Genomic DNA, 18,392 nt, shown 5'->3' on the forward strand with positions numbered 1-18,392 from the left:
TCATCTGAAAGACAGCACTCCTTCAGTCCTGAATTGGCCTGAATATTGGACCCAAGTGTCTGGAACAGGACTAGAAGCCATAATCACAACTGAACTATTAATTCTCCACAGATTGGCAGAGTTTCTCCAGCATTTTCTGTTTTTATTTCAACAGTATTTGGCGTTTGAACCCATGACCTTCGTATTCAGATACGGGGTGCTTCCCACAGTGGATGGAGGATGAGGAGACACAAAGGGATTCCTACTTACAGACTCATCTCATTCTATCCCTACTTTTATCACTTTTTTTTTAATATCATGTTTTCCACAAACTGTTAAAGCAATTGAGATTAAACCAAGTAAATTTCATTCTAAGAACAGAAAATGCTGGAAGCACTCTGGAGGTCAGGAAAAAACATGGAGTGTCAAACAGGGTTCCGTTTCAGCTCAATGACCCTTTGTCCCCCATCACAACTGACAAAGAGTCACCAAACTGAAGTGTTGCTGCTTTGTCTCTCCACAAATGCCGTCAGACCTGATGATTGCTGATTGCCAGCTGAACTTTGCTTACAAAACTTTAATGCTTGCTTACATCAGATGTAAAAATAGATGGGTTACCACTCTCCAGCATCTCTTCCAGTTCATCATCGGTGGTTGTTCTTCCAGCTGTCAAAGCAAAGTTGACACAATGAATTCAAAGACTTCTGATCCATTTTCCAGGCTGAACATCAAGATTACAAAGCTGCATAAATGGATTTTTAAGAAAGGAATATGAAAAATTAAATCACAAGCCATGTCCCTGCCTTTTCTTTGATATCTTGAACATCTTTTAAAACAATGATGCAAGTGCTTTAAATCAGCACAAGGCTGATGTTCAGTCACTATGAAGCCCAAATAGATAACTCAAATCAGTTAGGATGAGGCACTCAACAATAGTACAGGCACCAAGAGTGTCTGAAAGAAAACTACATTCAAGCTCATTCCAATACAGTTGGCTTTTTAAAAATCTCAACTCCACTGTCCTTTGAGGATCCGTTTTGTAAATGATGTTTGATGATCTGGTGTTGTTAGAGACCTCATTTCTTTCCTTGCCAGCTTCCTTTTGCCTCACACCATCATCTAAATGCCATTTAAATCTCTTGTACTCTTCACCTATTCACAGACCCTCTCTCCCCGACTTGTTCCTGGCTCAATACTTGTATAAAAGTTTCAAACCTTGAACTCTGTCAGGTCTGAAACATTAACTCTTTTCCTCTCTGTACAGAATGAGCCTGACCAAGTGATTTCATTTTTTTTTTGTTTTTGTGTCAGATTTACAGAATTTTTCTTTTTAAGAGGAGTTATTGACAGACCTCAGTTAGACTCGAGTTAACACGCTTTGGTATGGTCGGCAAAGAAAAGCTGTCCCATTGGCGGAAGGTACAAGGACCAGGGATTGCAAATTGTAGACTTTGGGCAAGAGAGGCTGAGGGAATGTGAGGTCGAATGGCTTTATGTAGTAAATGATAATTATCCAGATCTCATTCCCCATCAGTCTGACAGAAGTGGAGATGATCATTGATTGCAAATGTCAACTGATGGGCATTTGAGGGTAATAAATGGATGGGTTTCCAGGGGGGAAGAGTGGGGAATGCACTGTCTGGATTGCTTCACGAAGAGAGACCGTGTAAAATCAATGGGCTCAAATGACTATAAAACCTGAAGACTCAAGTCATTTGGCTTTAGACCAGCAAAACTCAGCAAGGGAGCCTGAATAGCATCTGCCTGTTTCTGGATACAATCACACAGTTCAGCAGAGGTTGGACGACACTGTGCGGATAGTGTTAAGGACCCTCCTTTACTACATATCTTGTAAAAGCTGTAGGTGGTTTAGCGACTTCAGTCCCATCTGTTGGAGTTCCCACAAAAGAAATGAATTTTCACTGTGCTCCTGGTCGAATCCAATCTGTAAGAATGTTTACCTTGACTGGGGTTGAGAGAAAGCTTGCTGCTGACTGGAAACTAAAGCTCTCGAACCAAATTGTAAAACACACGCAGTCAGCCATTTGATGCAGGAATGGTATTGCTCAGCATTCAAAACCAACACCACATGCCCTGCATAAGCAACTTGTATTTATGTTGACTCTAACACAATAACAGTTCCCAACAGAGCAGCATAAAACAAAATGACATGGGACTTATATCAAGAGACATTAGGGTGGGTGACCAAACAGGGAGGTTTGAAAAAAATGTTTAAGAGGAAAGCAAGGTAAAGATTGAGAAACTTCGGGAGGTTAAAGGTTAGCCTAGTTAAGTCGACAGGGCTGTTGCAGCTATACAGGGCCTTAGTGAGACAACACCTACACAGTACTGTCTACAGTTTGATCTCCTGATCTAAGGAAGGATGTAATTGAAAGTTGTTCAGAGCAGGTTCACTTTACTAATGACTGGGATAATGGAGTTAGCTTGTAGGGGCTAAGCAGGTTGGCCTACACTGTCAGCAGTGAAGCACTGATCTTATTGGAACATTCAAGAACCTGAAAAGACTTGACAGGGTGGATGTTATAAGGGTGGTCCTTTGTAGGGACAGACAGGAAAGTGAAGTTAAGGCCACAATCAGATCAGCCATGATCCTATTGTACAGCAGAGTGGGCCCAACAGACAGAATGGCCAACTCTTGTCCCTAATTCTTGTGGTCAACACAACTGAAAGCATGACCAAAGGTGAACCAGTTACAGCTGGGAATGCACAGAATGCAAGAATTAGTTGAGAGATTGTGGAGGGTTGGAGGTTTGGAGAAGATTACAGTGATTGGGTGAGGAAAGGCCTTGGATGATTTGGAATCCAGGATGAACATTTGAAATATCAAGACATCATTTCACTGGGAAGGAGTGCAGGTCAGCAAATACTCGACAGCTGGAGAGAGTTAGAACGTGACAAAGCTCTGTCGCCCAAGGTTACAGAGGGGAGAAAATGGCAGGCTGGCCCAGAGGGGGGAGAAGGTGGCAGGCTGGCCTAGAGTGAGAGAATCGGCAAATCCAGAGCCATGGATGGGCATTTCAACCTGAAAATCCAGGGGTAGAGTGGATCAAAGCTCATATCAGGGTCAAATATGAATGAAAGCTGTAAACAGCTTGGCTCAACATGCTTGTTCTGTCAGGGAGAGGGACAGAGTCTGCAGCTGACACACAGAGACTGTTGCCAAGTAACATCTGAGGGAATCAATTAAAATATCCAAGGAGTGAACTAAAGAAAGCATCTTGACACAATGAACACCCTTAACAACCACTTCGAATACAATTCAAAACACACAGCATTTCTACCTTGTGATAATATATTTAAATAGTTAAAGGGACAGGAAGGAAATGGGAAGTTAAAACAGTTAACAATTGACAGTTGGAGAGATCAAGTTACAGAAAAATCTGGCTTCACACATTCCATATCAGATGAGATCAGTGATTCTGCACAATCAGTTGGAATTATTTCAATAAACATTGGACATCGATGTGGATGCTGAATTATTTCATTCTGGCATGCAGCCTGCTAGAGGATTTTAGCACTGCATGTTAAATACCTACAGTCCACAATAAGCACGTCAGCGGATTTGGAATGTGAGAAAGTTAATTGCTTTGTTGGAGCTCATCGGCTCTCCTCCCCGATGTAACCTCAGCAATGCAGAAGTAAATATATTTAACATGTTAAGTGCGGCAAGGTGAATAATCCTCTCTAATCTCCTCCAGCCTCACAACTGGTCTGAGATGTCAGCACTGCTACACTTCGAGACCTCAACTTGGAACATTTTCATCATGGCAGAGTCAACAGGACCTTGCCTAACAAATCATTCGGAAAGGGACACTTGTGATATTGTAGCACTCCCTCAGTATTATCCTGGAGAGTCAGGCCCACGCTTAAGTGCCAAGATTGGGACTTGAAATTGCAATATTCCGACTCAGAGACAAGGGCATTAACCACTGAACCATGACCAACACATTCACCAGATGAAGTTCCAAACAATAAAAGATTAACATGGACAATTACCAAAGATATCTAGGCCATCTGTTTTCCAATATTACAACAATTCGAACAATTGTTTGGAAATTTAGGAGGGATGTAGTGTCATGGTAATGTCAAATGAGCCATTCATCCACAGGCAAAGGCTAACACATCAGCAACACTGGTTCATATGGCAGTTGGTGGAATTGAAATCCCATTGATAAATCTGGAACTGTAAATAAGTCTCAGTGACACTGACCAGGACAACTATAAACAAATTACTGAATCCCTTAATCCCTCAGGGAAAGAAATCTGCCTAAACCCAGTCTGGTCTCCAGATCCACAGTAATGTGGCCAACTCTTAACTGGTTAGATTCTCTCTTGTTGGAGTTGGTCATTGCCTGACACTTGTCAGTTGCTACAATTGCTCCTTGTCAAAGCCTGGATATTATCCAGGTTTTGGAGCATTTGGGTATGGACTGCTTTAGTATCTGAGGAGTCACAAACAGTGCTGAGCGTTGCATGGTCATCAGTGAACATCCCCATCGTTGACCTGATGATGGAGGGAAGGTCACTAGTGAAGTAGCTGTATGTGGTTGGGATGCAATATCACTGCTGTGCTTTCTCCTTCCAATTCCATTTTAAAGGCTGCTGCTGGATCAGCTCTACTGCTTGACAATGAAGTCCAAGTCCTAACCAACCACTACAAAACAAAAAATCATATTGCCTCTAGTTTGTTTGCCAATTCCCTTTGGCTACTGGTCCTTCGACTACAGTCCCTCTGTACACACCTGTCGTGATTTTGAATACCTCGGTTAAACCTCCAGTTTAATTGGCTCCAAGAAACACAATTCCAGTTTATGTTTTTATTCAGGAGATGTGGGCACAGCTGGTTGAGCCGACCCTTGAGGTGATGGTGATGGGCTTCCTTCGTGAACCACGTACTCTGTTTGTAATAGGTCAACCCCCAAAACAGTCTCTCTCTCGATCCATATGACTGTAACCCTTCAGCTCTCGAACCACTCAAAAGACAAACCTAGCAGTAACATTTTTTGGTTTATCTCGTATCTTTGGCAATTAGATAGCTTTAGGATAGCCTTCCCATGTAACTCAGTGTGCTATGTTACTGTCACGCCATGGAGTAGGAAATTACTGGCTGCAGACTATTCCAAAACTCTCTTTTATGTTAACTCAAACACACTGCTCATCAACAAATGATGAAACAAGCTACATACAACAGAGAATTTAATGGAAACTTGCATCCTAAAACTCAAAAGGGAAGCAATACCCAACGTCGGGACTTCGAAAGCCTGTGTCAGAGCCAAGGGTTTTTAACAAATAAACTGATGATTTTCTTCATAGAAGGAAAAACAAGACGTTGAAAAGAATATTTCATTCCAATGAGAGGACTGATGCCTCTTTTACAACTTACTGATGACTATCCAGACTGAGGTTTGTATTGCAGTGAACAGTCCCACACTCTAGTGGCACTTTCTCCCTCGCATAGTTACACACATTATACTCTCAAAAATCATACAACACAATGTTCAAAAGCATTATTGTGAAGTAATTTTTTTTTAGGAACCGATATAAAAATGTAAACAAAAACGGTAACAGTAGCATTCTCTTTCCTTAGACATTGATTGAATCTGCGTTGTATGACACCCTTACCTAAGCAAAACGCAGTGTGCAAATTTCACACTGACCCCCTGTACCCACACCTGCCAGGGAAAGACAGCTCTACAATTCCACTGCTGTGCATGAAGTGCTACTTTCCAATCTCACTTCTGAATGGGCCAAGATCTAATTTTGACATTACGCCCCTCCCACGCATCCCCCCCTATTCTGAACTCCCTCCAGAAGGATTAATTTCTCTTTCTCCATTGAATACCATCATATTAAACATCTGTCAATTCATTCCTCGCCCTCTAGCCTTAATGGAACTTTGTTCCAGTGATAGTCTTCCTGAAACATTAACTGTTTCTCTTGAACAACGGCTGCCTGATTTGAGAACATTCAGCACTTTCTGTTTATAATTCCAAATAGCAACATTGCATCCATGTAGCTTGTCCTTTCTATTCCCATTCTGTCAAAGCTGTTCTGTATGTGTTCTATTCCAAGGTCGCCCTATCTTTTCCCAGATGCTTGCACAGACAAGAATATGATTTAGCCAGTTGAGGGTCTGATGAATAATTTTTACAACTGGAGGATAACTTAGCACTACTGCCTCACAGCGCTAGGGACCTGGGTTCGATTCCACCCTTAGGTGACTGAGTGGAGTTTGTACCTTCTCCAAGACTTTGTGGGTTTCCTCTCCATTCAAACATGGAAAGGCTCTGGTGCTGTACTTGTGTTCTGAGATGGGTTGGCCATGGGAAATACAGGGTTACGGGGATACTGGGAGGTTGCGTGGGTCTGGGTGGGATGCTCTTCAGAGGGTTGGTGAGGACTCAATGGGCCCGAATGGCCTCCTTCCACATCACAGGGATTCTACGATCCTGCACTTTTGAATTCCAACATTGTACAAAAACCTCAAACACAAGTCTTAGGTTTTACTTGTGCTCAGTTCCATTCTTTGTTTTAAATAAAGTTAGAATATTTAAAAGATACAGAATATATTGGTCTATGGCCTTCATCTACATATTATCAATGTAAAAACAGAATGAGCAGACATCACTCACTGATCTCGAGCTGCCGCTGAATTCGGCCTTTGCTGCGTTCCCTGAACAGGATTTGAATCTCGTTGTACTCAGTCATCACATTTGCAAATTTTCGGGATAGAGTTGAGTGCTGGAATTTAAAGACAAATAGAATAATTTAAAGGAAACAAAGAAATGGACCATAGGCTGACTCTTTCTAATCAGTTTTTATGTCAATATCGAAGCCCCTAGATGATCATCTGAAGCCAATGTCTAGTTCATGACTTGTCATGATGAGAAATCAGAGACTCACTGATTTAAACTTGATAAAGCTTCTCAGTCTCCTTATAACCATTACACCTCAGGTCTTCTCACTTCCATTACCATGTAAGGTATAATGAGATGATTATGGGGCTTGACTAGCTCAGCTCGCTGGCCTGTTGGTTTGTGACGCAGAGGGTTACCAGTGTGGGCTCACTTCCTGCACTGGCCAAGGTTACCATGAAGGACTCTTGCTCTCAACCTTTACCCTCACCATAGGCGTGGTGACCCTCAGATTAAACCATAACCAGGTCACCCTGCTCTGTATCACAAAACAGCAGCTCTATGCTCTGGTAGGACAATGGCAACTTTATCCTTTAATTTTAAGATGCTAAATTACACTCCAAAAAAGGTTTTCAAATCCTGCACAACTCAATGTTTTCTTGTAAGTTACAACTGTCCTGTGTGCATTGCAGAGTGTACACCCATTAGCTTGCACATATGTGTGTGTAATATACAAGTGTGTACATGTGAGAGAAAGCTTACTTAATATGGAAACAGACATAATTCAGGGAAAGTTAGAACATTCCAAACCGCTTGAACATGTGCAGTGCTAATACAGAGGGTTGTTTTTCTCCCCCCGAAATAACCAATCTGGACTGTCAGATCTTCATCTTTCTAAATCGGCAGTCTGTACTCCTGCCCCACTGAACTCATCTCTACCTACCTTGACACTGTCCTATCCCCCCTAGCCCAGGAACTCCCCACATATGTTCGAGACACCATCCACGCCCTCCACCACCTCCAAGACTTCCGTTCCCCCGGCCCCCAATGCCTCATCTTCACCATAGATATCCAATCCCTCTACACCTCCATCCGCCATGACTAGGGCCTCCAAGCCCTCCATTTTTTCCTCTCCCGACGTCCCCAACAGTACCCTTCCACTGACACTCATTCGTTTGGCCGAACTGCTCCTCACCCTTAACAATTTCTCCTTTGAATCCTCCCACTTCCTCCAGACCAAAGGGGTAGCCATGGGCACACGTTTGGGCCCCAGCTATGCCTGTCTCTTTGTTGGCTATGTAGAACAGTTGATCTTCCGTAATTACGCCGGCACCACTCCCCACCTCTTCCTCCGCTACATTGATGACTGCATTGGCGCCACCTCATGCTCCCGCGAGGAGGTTGAGCAATTCATCAACTTCACCAACACATTCCACCCTGACGTTAAATTTACCTGGAGAAAATGAGGACTGCAGATGCTGGAGATCAGAGCTGAAAATGTGTTGCTGGAAAAGCGCAGCAGGTCAGGCAGCATCCAAGGAGCAGGAGAATCGACGTTTCAGGCATGAGCCTGAAGAAGGGCTTATGCCCGAAACGTCGATTCTCCTGTTCCTTGGATGCTGCCTGACCTGTTGCGCTTTTCCAGCAACATATTTTCAGCTTAAATTTACCTGGACCATCTCTGACACCTCGCTCCCCTTCCTGGAGTTTTCCATCTCCATTAATGATGACCGACTTGACACTGACATTTTTTACAAATCCACCGTCTCCCACAGCTATCTGGATTACACCTCTTCCCACCCTACCTCTTGCAAAAATGCCATCCCGTATTCCCAATTCCTCTGCCTCCGCTGGATCTGCTCCCAGGAGGACCAGTTCCACCACAGAACACACCAGATGGCCTCCTTCTTTAGAGATCGCAATTTCCCTTCCCACGTGGTTAAAGATGCCCTCCAACGCATCTCGTCCACATCCCGCACCTCCGCCCTCAGACCCCACCCCTCCAACCGTAGCAAGGACAGAACGTCCTTCGTTCTCACCTTCCACCCTACCAACCTTCGCATAAACCAAATCATCCGCCGACATTTCCGCCACCTCCAAACAGACCCCACCACCAGGGATATATTTCCCTCCCCACCTCTTTCCGCCTTCCGCAAAGACCGTTCCCTCCTTGACTACCTGGTCAGGTCCACGCCCCCCCCCTACAACCCACCCTCCCATCCTGGCACTTTCTCCTGCCACCGCAGGAACTGTAAAACCTGCGCCCACACCTCCTCCCTCACCTCTATCCAAGGCCCTAAAGGAGCCTTCCACATCCATCAAAGTTTTACCTGCACATCCACTAATATCATTTATTGCATCCGTTGCTCCTGATGCGGTCTCCTCTACATTGGGGAGACTGGCCACCTCCTAGCAGAGCGCTTTAGGGAACATCTCCGGGACACCCGCACCAATCAACCACACTGCCCCGTGGCCCAACATTTCAACTCCCCTCCCATTCTACCGAGGAAATGGAGGTCCTGGGCCTCCTTCACTGCCGCTCCCTCACCACCAGACACCTGGAGGAAAAACCCCTCATCTTCCGCCTCGGAACACTTCAACCCCAGGGCATCAATGTGGACTTCAACAGCTTCCTCATTTCCACTTCCCCCACCTCACCCTAGTTCTAAACTTCCAGCTCAGTAACTGTCCCCATCACTTGTCCGGACTTGTCCTACCTGCCTATCTCCTTTTCCACCTATCCACTCCACCCTCTTCTCTTTGACCTATCACCTTCATCTCCTTCCCCACTCACCCATTGTACTCTATGCTACTCTCTCCCCACCCCCACCCTCCTCTAGCTTATCTCTCCACGCTTCAGGCTCACTGCCTTTATTCCTGATGAAGGGCTTTTGCCCGAAACGTCGATTTTGCTGCTCGTTGGATGCTGCCTGAACTGCTGTGCTCTTCCAGCACCACTAATCCAGAATTCACCTTTCTAATCTCCTATCTCACCAATTAATTCCTATTTCTTTCTCTTCGGCCTGTCTGATCTTCCAATACCATCCTGACGGTAAATAGGTGTAACTGGTTAAAAATATGGGGTCACCCACTTAAGATGAATGAGGAGAACTTTTTCTCCCCCATCCTCGGAGTTAGATGTCTTTAGAACGGTCTTTGTCAAAAGCAGTAGGAACAGAGTCTTTGAAAGATTATTGGACCATGAGGTGGAATGAGAAGCAATCAGATCAGGATTTCAGAATGGCGGATCAGGCTCACGTGGGCCAACTCTTGTTGCTAATTTGTATGGGCACTAGCGATGATCCCACATTATACCAGTTTTGTGCGCCTGAGAACAGGAGGGTATTAATGCTATTTCACTGTAAAAACATCCCAGTCTACATAAAAGGTAACTGGTTTGCATGTCCAAATTCGTGCCCCTTTCAAAAAAGTGAAAAAGGCATTATTTTTCAGGTCCACGTGAAACTCGAAACACCGTAAGTATGGCACTGTACCTGAGTTTTGCGTATCCTTAAATCTACTGAACTTTGGTTTTCATTGTCTTCTGTTTTAATGCTTTGTTCTATAACTACAATTGAAACAAAAAGGTGAGGATCGTTGTTAAGTATCAAGCAAAGTAAGAATGACAGATATACAAGGTACAAGTTAATGTACAATTTTACAGCAAGAGTTTGAGGTAGCAATGGTAGATTAAATACACAGAAATATAAAACACTAGATGGCAATCATTCTTTAAGAACGGAATTGGAATTGTCAAGGTTGACAGTGTTCCAAACTCTCAGCAGACTCAGTGTACGAATACATCCAATATGGCAATCAATAAAACCAGCAGGTTGGGGTGCAACACCAGAGAGTAGGATCCAAATCAGGGACAGTCCTCTGCTTCACGCTGATCAGATAAAACATCAAATGGCAAGTTCTGGTCACATGATTACAGCGACACACACACACACACACACACACACACACACACACACACACACACCTTGAAGGCAGCAGAGAGACGAGCTACACAGCTAACCACCTAGAAGTTTCAGCTAGGAGGAAAAACTGCATAATCTTTGGGAATCTCAACCTTGACAGGTTAATAGTACAGAAGAAAAAAAACTTAAACCCAGAGTGGTGTAACATGCAAGATATGCAGCTTGTGGGACAAAGAAACCTGGTTTCAAACTATTTAAAGAGAAATTTAGAACTAATATCAGAAATTTAATCATCTTAAAAATATTCACTTTGATCACCTTCGGGCATAAAGCTAAACATTCAAGAGAGCCATTCTAGGAAAGAAACGTACACAATAGTGGGGACTATCGCAGTTTCCCAGTTTCAGCACACGATCAGGGACAGTGAAATTCCTAACAAGCTCCTTCAACATCAGCTTCCAAACCCAGGAATCATCTTGGATAGAGGATATGGGAGTAGATACATGAGAATACCATTGCCTGAAAGCTTCCCCAAAGCCACTCCCCCATTCTGACTTGGAAACATATTGCCGTTCCTTCAGTGTCACTGGTTCAAAATATCACAGAATAAGTTGCCCTCCTCAAATCAACTACAGGTTCAATATAACAAACTAGAGCAGACTAAAAGGTCAAAACAAATAGCTCTGCGGATTAGATACTCAATGTTTCAGCCAAAAAAATACCCTGAAGATGATTTGTGCAGAACTGACTTTTCCTATAGCGACTTGAGCTGCTGGAAAAATAACAGTACGGTGGGAACAGTCTCAGAATGTCCACATTTAAAAGAGGAGGAAAAGAGACTGATAGAGCCAGTCATATCCATTTAAATCAGGAGTCATCCTCAGGGCTACCAATAACAACATGCCAAATGGAAACTGCCCTGGGTCCAGGAGGGAGAGATTATGAATGAACAATCACCTGAAGGAGGCAATTTCCTCAATGAACTGGCTGAGGTTTCCATGAAGTTCTCTCCTTCTCAAACTCTCCCCTCACCTCAGGTCTGCTGACCCTCAGGTTAAACCACCACCAACTGTGTCTCTGTTCCATTGAGACAGTAGCTCCATGGGCCAATTTTTTTAAAAAGTTGTGCAAGTTGCAATATTAAAGGCTGGCGGAAGCAAATTCATTAATATACAATTTAAAGGAGAATTTAAAAACATTTGAAGAGAGATAAATAAAGTTGCAGGACTGTGTGAAAATGACAGGTGACTCTACGTTGTAAATGCCTAACCTTCCAAGGTCTTTTTACCAAAGTTCCTCATGAGAGCCCTTTCTGACAGAATCAAAGCTGTAGGGATTCAGGATCAGAAGCTTCTGAAGAGACCAATTAATAAAGATGGAATTGTCTTTCTCACCCTGAATAAGGTTGGGACTTGGGAATCACATGCATTGAAACAATATGCGACAGTGTCTTGACCATGATTAATGTTTCAACCAGTTATTAGAATTGAAGAGAAAAACTTTTCAGAAATTAAAAACCAAACATATAATTCCAAACAACAAAAATATCAATGGCTTACTCTAATGAGAGGGAGACACATGCAATTTATAACCTCTTTTAGAAAGATCTCAAACTTGCCTTCCAGATGTAAAATACTGGGGACGATGACAAATAGTAATACTTTTCAAGGTGTAGGGAATTCAGGGCGTTATGACTGATCATGATCATCTACTCTAGCCAAGTCGTTGAGAAATTTCTCTTGATAGAGACAGCAGAGAGAGTTGTGCCGAATGGTTCTATACATCATTAAAATTATTCAGCACACAAAGAGGCCACTTGGTCCATCATGCTTCTGATCGCTCTTATGTAGAACGACTCAATCATTCACATAGCCCTGCAACTTTATTTATCCATCTTCAAATACTTTTAAACTCTCCTTTAAATTGTATATGAATGAATTTGCTTCCACCAACCTTTCATATCACAACTTTAAAAAAGCTTGCTCGTAATACCTTTGGTTTTTACCAACCATTCAAATAGTGTGCAAACAATCAAAATACCTCAGTGACCTGTTGAAAAACACTTACTCTTCAGCTTATTTCGGACTCTGTTTGCAATTCGCTTAATTGACAGCGTAAGTTCTTCAAGTTCTTCTTTGGTTTCTTTTTAAGAAAGAAAGAAAGAAAGAAAATATTTAATGATCTTGCAAACTGGTAAAAAGGAATCTGGAATCAAAATGTTTATCAGCCATTTCAATTTTGATACAGTATCGGATGGAAATTGTCAGCAATGTGTTATTAAAGTCTGCCTTTAATTTTGCTTTCCACATATCTCTAGTATTTTGTTTATTAAGACAGGCTGGTATTATAAAGTGACTTTCACAAACCTTTGAAACACTCTACAGTCAAAGAAAATATTCTGAAATGTAGTCACATTGTAATTGTGCACCACTGGAAAGACACAAGTCCGGGGTGTGATGGAACACTCCCTACTTGCCTGGATGGGGGCTGCTCTACAAAGCTCAACACCAGTGAGGACAAAGCAACCCACCGGTTAGTGCTGTGTCATGCCCCAACAAGCAGGGGGCAGGAGGGCGGACGCACCCCCCTCCCCCGACACGCAGGGGGCAGGAGGGCGTACTGCACCCCTCCCCCCCTCCCCCGACACGCAGGGGGCAGGAGGGCGTACCGCACCCCTCCCCCGACACGCAGGGGGCAGGAGGGCGTACCGCACCCCTCCCCCGACACGCAGGGGGCAGGAGGGCGTACCGCACCCCTCCCCCGACACACAGGGGGCAGGAGGGCGTACCGCACCCCTCCCCCGACACGCAGGGGGCAGGAGGGCGTACCGCACCCCTCCCCCGACACGCAGGGGGCAGGAGGGCGTACCGCTCCCCCCCCCTCCCCCGACACACAGGGGGCAGGAGGGCATACCGCACCCCTCCCCCGACACACAGGGGGCAGGAGGGCGTACCGCTCCCCCCCCCCCCCCCGACACACAGGGGGCAGGAGGGCATACCGCACCCCTCCCCCGACACACAGGGGGCAGGAGGGCGTACCGCTCCCCCCCCTCCCCTGACACGCAGGGGGCAGGAGGGCGTACCGCACCCCTCCCCCGACACACAGGGGGCAGGAGGGCGTACCGCACCCCTCCCCCGACACACAGGGGGCAGGAGAGCGTACCGCACCCCTCCCCCGACACGCAGGGGGCAGAAGGGCGTACCACCCCCCCTCCCCCGACACGCAGGGGGCAGAAGGGCGTACCGCTCCCCCCCCTCCCCTGACACACAGGGGGCAGGAGGGCGTACCACCCCCCTCCCCCGACACGCAGGGGGCAGAAGGGCGTGCCACCCCCCCTCCCCCGACACGCAGGGGGCAGAAGGGCGTACCACCCCCCCTCCCCCGACACGCAGGGAGCAGAAGGGCGTACCACCCCCCCTCCCCCGACACGCAGGGGGCAGAAGGGCGTACCACCCCCCCCTCCCCCGACACGCAGGGGGCAGAAGGGCGTACCACCCCCCCTCCCCCGACACACAGGGGGCAGAAGGGCGTACCACCCCCCCCCTCCCCCGACACACAGGGGGCAGAAGGGCGTACCACCCCCCCTCCCCCGACACGCAGGGAGCAGAAGGGCGTACCACCCCCCCTCCCCCGACACACAGGGGGCAGGAGGGCGTACCGCACCCCTCCCCTGACACGCAGGGGGCAGGAGGGCGTACCACCCCCCCTCCCCCGACACACAGGGGGTAGGAGGGCGTACCACCCCCCCCCCCCGCCCCCGACACACAGGGGGTAGGAGGGCGTACCACCCCCCCCCGCCCCCGACACACAGGGGGCAGGAGGGCGTACCACCCCCCCCCGCCCCCGACACACAGGGGGCAGGAGGGCGTACCACCCCCCCCCGCCCCCGACACACAGGGGGCAGGAGGGCGTACCACCCCCCCCCGCCCCCGACACACAGGGGGCAGGAGGGCGTACCACCCCCCACCCTCCGCCCCCAACACAGGGGGCAGGAGAGCGTACCACCCCCCCCCCCCGACACAGGGGGCAGGAGGGGCATACCACCCCCCCTACCCCCGACACAGGGGGCAGGAGGGGCATACCACCCCCCCTGCCCCCGACACAGGGGGCAGGAGGGCGTACCACACCCCCTGCCCCCGACACAGGGGGCAGGAGGGCGTACCACACCCCCCCCCGCCCCCGACACAGGGGGCAGGAGGGCGTACCACACCCCCCCCCCGCCCCCGACACAGGGGGCAGGAGGGCGTACCACACACACACCCCCCCCGCCCCCGACACAGGGGGCAGGAGGGCGTACCACACACACACCCCCCCCCCCGACACAGGGGGCAGGAGGGCGTACCACACACACACACCCCCCCCGACACACAGGGGGCAGGAGGGCGTACCACACCCCACACACACACACACACACACACACACACACACACACACACACAGGGGGCAGGAGGGCGCTCCAACAAGATGGTACAAGATCAACAACTACCTGATGGAGCAGCACTCCGAAAGCTAGTGCTTCCAATTAAACCTGTTGGACTCTAACCTGGTGTTGTGTGATTTTTAACTTTGTCCACCCCAGTCCAACACCAGCACCTCCATATCATCAAGATGCACTGCAGTAACACACCAACATTGCTTCCACAGGAATTTCCAATCTCTGCCATAGAGATGGAAAAGGGCAGTAGATGCATGCGACCACCTGAAAGCTCTCCTCCAAACCCCACTCCATCCTGATGTAAGGCCAACATCCTGTGACTCCCTCCCTAACTGCTCTGTGGGTAGCAGTGGCCTAACAACCCCATGGACTGCAGTGGTTCTAGACAGTGGCTCATCACCTTTTCTTGAGGACAGCACATATTGAATTTTTTTTTGAAACTTCAATGAGGAGAAGACATGACAACTGGTAAGATCCAAGGAAGTAACGAAGATCAAAGGGACTTTGATCCACCGATCCCTTAAGGCAGCAGGAGAATTATAGTAAGTGTTGGATTAGTGGTGCTGGAAGAGCACAGCAGTTCAGGCTGCATCCAACGAGCAGCGAAATCGACGTTTCGGGCAAAAGCCCTTCCTGATGAAGGGCTTTTGCCCGAAACGTCGATTTCGCTGCTCGTTGGATGCTACCTGAACTGCTGTGCTCTTCCAGCACCACTAATCCAGTATTTTCTTTCCAGCATCTGCAGTCATTGTTTTTACCTCAATTATAGTAAGTGGTTAGAGTGGCATATGGGATATTTGTCTTTATCAGCCAAGGCATGGAGATTAAAGTAGGGAGGTTATTGTGTTTAGTGTATTGCTTGAAATTCTAGAAACTACATTAGAAGAGGGAAGGGACAGCACATGGAGAGGATGCAGAGACGATTTATCAGAATATTGACTGGGCTGGAAAGTTTTAGTTAGCGAGAGATTGGACAGAATGCAGTTGTTTTCCTGAAAACAAAAGAGCCTGCCAGGGGACATGACTGAGAGGTCTAAAATGAGGAGGAGCATGGACAAGGGACAGATGGGAAGAAACCTTTCCCCTTGGAGAAATGATCAGAGGCCACGGGTTTAAGTTAAGGGGCAGATGGTTTCGAGGAGATGTGGGGAAAAAAAGAGTGGTAGAAGGCAGACACAATCATCTCATTTGGATGTGCACTTGTAATACCAGGCACCCAAGGTTATAAGCAGAGTGCTGGAAAATGGGACTGAAATCATAAGGTGGCTGTTTCTGACTGGGGCAGATTTGGTGGGCTGCAGGTCTTTTTCTGTGCTGGAGACCTCTATGACTCAGATGATTGACAGGTTTTTTTTTAAAAAGAAACACAATGATCATGGAGAGATAAATTTTGAACAACCCACCCAAAAGATAATGCCATAGATAAGGGAATGCTCACTCAGTATTGGCAATTCCAGCAGCAGTATAGGTGATGTGCTCAAGTCTCCAAAAAGAGACTTGAACCTAGAGTTTTCTGTCTCTAAGACGACAGTGCTACTCACCGAGTCAGGGCTCTGTTCAGTCTAATCAAAATGCACAGACCACCGTCCCCAGAGAATAACCTTTCCTATCTCTATCACACCAGCTGATGTTGCTGTTCATTTCTTGCTTTTGGGGTGTTTAGCTTTGCAGCTATTGCATTATATGTTGAAAAGTGTAACCTGGTCAAAAGTTCCTTCCTCTGCCCCCCCCCGCTCCACCCAAACCTCCCCTGACCACATCACTTGCCTGTGTTTGATTCCGTAATGTGTCACCGGATACATAGCTGTCATTGATAAGAACTAGTCTCATCCAAGCCACTGTTTGGCAATATAGATTTCAAATTTTTATTCAAATCCGTCATCACAACTGAAGTTCCTCAAATCTTTTCTGAGCTCTCTGGACAACCTTCACATCTTGCGTCAAGTTGTGCCCGGAACGGAACACAATGCTAAGGTGTGATTGGTCGTTTCAGAGGGCAGTTGAGAGTCAACCCTATTTCTGTGGGTCTGGAGTTACACACAGGCCAGACCAGGTAAGGACAGCAAATTTCCTTGCCTAAAGGACATTAGTGAACCAGATGTATTGCTGTCCTCTCTCTCATACTCTCTGATCTTATTAATAGGAATAGATGCTTCATTATCTGCTCCATCAACCTGTCCTACCAGCTTTAATGACCTGTCCACATATTCACCATAGCCCTTCTGATTGCCACTAGCAGCTCACAGAAGGTTTACTCAACTCACTCTTGGGATGAAAAGCTCACTTTATGAAGAAAGGTTGTGTACATTGAGCCTACATCCGTTGAAAAATGAGAGACGATCTTTTTGAAACATACAAGATACTGTGGCAGCTTTCTTAAGAGTGTATATGCAGAGGGTGTTGCGTCTTGTGGGGGAGACTGAAAATGATGCCCCTATTAAGGCAAAGATGTGGAGAATGAGGGTCATTAGAATTTTCTTATTTCGACAAAAGGTAAACTGGGTCATTACGTCCATTCAAGGCGGAGTTAGATTGACTCTTTTCATTGTCAAAATCAATGGCTGAGGGGCAACCATGATTTTATTGCCTGGTGGAGCAGACCAAGTATCTGACTCGTGCATCAGAGTTCCTAAAATGTTATGGCCCATGTAAAGACTAGTGTAAAAGAGATCCAACAGATTGTACTCACATACCAGAGGCTAATTTATGCTCTCAAATGTTGCTGAGCTATGAGCTTTGTTATTGGATCTCACATCATAGTTATTTTAGTCTCTTGGACTGTGTCACACTTTCAATTCTCAGCGAACATTAAACCCCAGACAATCATTGTACCACCTAACTCAAAACTGCCAGATGACAAGGCAAAACTACGCAGTTTCATTCAGCGAACCTTTCCATGTTCACACGCATATGGATTTGCTGGAGTGAATGCTGATGTTAGTTAATGGGTTAACTTATCTCCTGGTGCTTTTTGCAGAATTTGAGGATATGTTATTTCAAAACAGAAGAGCTGTTAACAAAGTGGGGAAAGTGTCACAGGAAGCAAGTGTGATATTACATTTAATATTAATAACCAAACCTTCTGTGGCATTTCAGTGACATGAAGATTTTTATAAGAATGTATGGCTTGGAGCAAAGTCCTGTTACCTGGGAATGTGACTTACTGGTGATGGGGGCTGTCTTTGAATGGGCTGGTGCTGGGAAACAATTAGAATGCATTTTGGAATGGTTTTCTGAGATCTAATTAAGGGATCTCAGACTTCAAGAGCATCTAGAGGGGGAGACTTTGAAATGCCAGAGCAGGTGATATGATCTGGGGATACTGACAGTGGGTTCAAAGACTTGGGATGTGTGTGGGGGTGGGGTGTCGATTGAGGGATTAGAGAGCATTAAGAAACT

General features: G+C 46.5%; 1 protein-coding gene across 1 annotated transcript in view; it reads right to left on the reverse strand.

Moving 5' to 3' along the window:
- The window catches only part of stx2b (syntaxin 2b), a 70,239-nt gene that overhangs the window by 18,205 nt on the left and 33,642 nt on the right, over window positions 1–18,392 (reverse strand). The window contains exons 4-7 of the mRNA XM_072587671.1: window positions 12,626–12,700; window positions 10,130–10,203; window positions 6,633–6,741; window positions 572–645 (exon numbers count right to left, since the gene is read on the reverse strand). Coding sequence (XP_072443772.1) covers window positions 572–645; window positions 6,633–6,741; window positions 10,130–10,203; window positions 12,626–12,700 — 332 coding nt within the window. The remainder of the gene's footprint in view (window positions 1–571; window positions 646–6,632; window positions 6,742–10,129; window positions 10,204–12,625; window positions 12,701–18,392) is intronic.

This window comes from Chiloscyllium punctatum, chromosome 17 (genome assembly GCF_047496795.1).
Source record: "Chiloscyllium punctatum isolate Juve2018m chromosome 17, sChiPun1.3, whole genome shotgun sequence".
In the NCBI taxonomy this organism is placed as follows: Eukaryota; Metazoa; Chordata; class Chondrichthyes; order Orectolobiformes; family Hemiscylliidae; genus Chiloscyllium; species Chiloscyllium punctatum.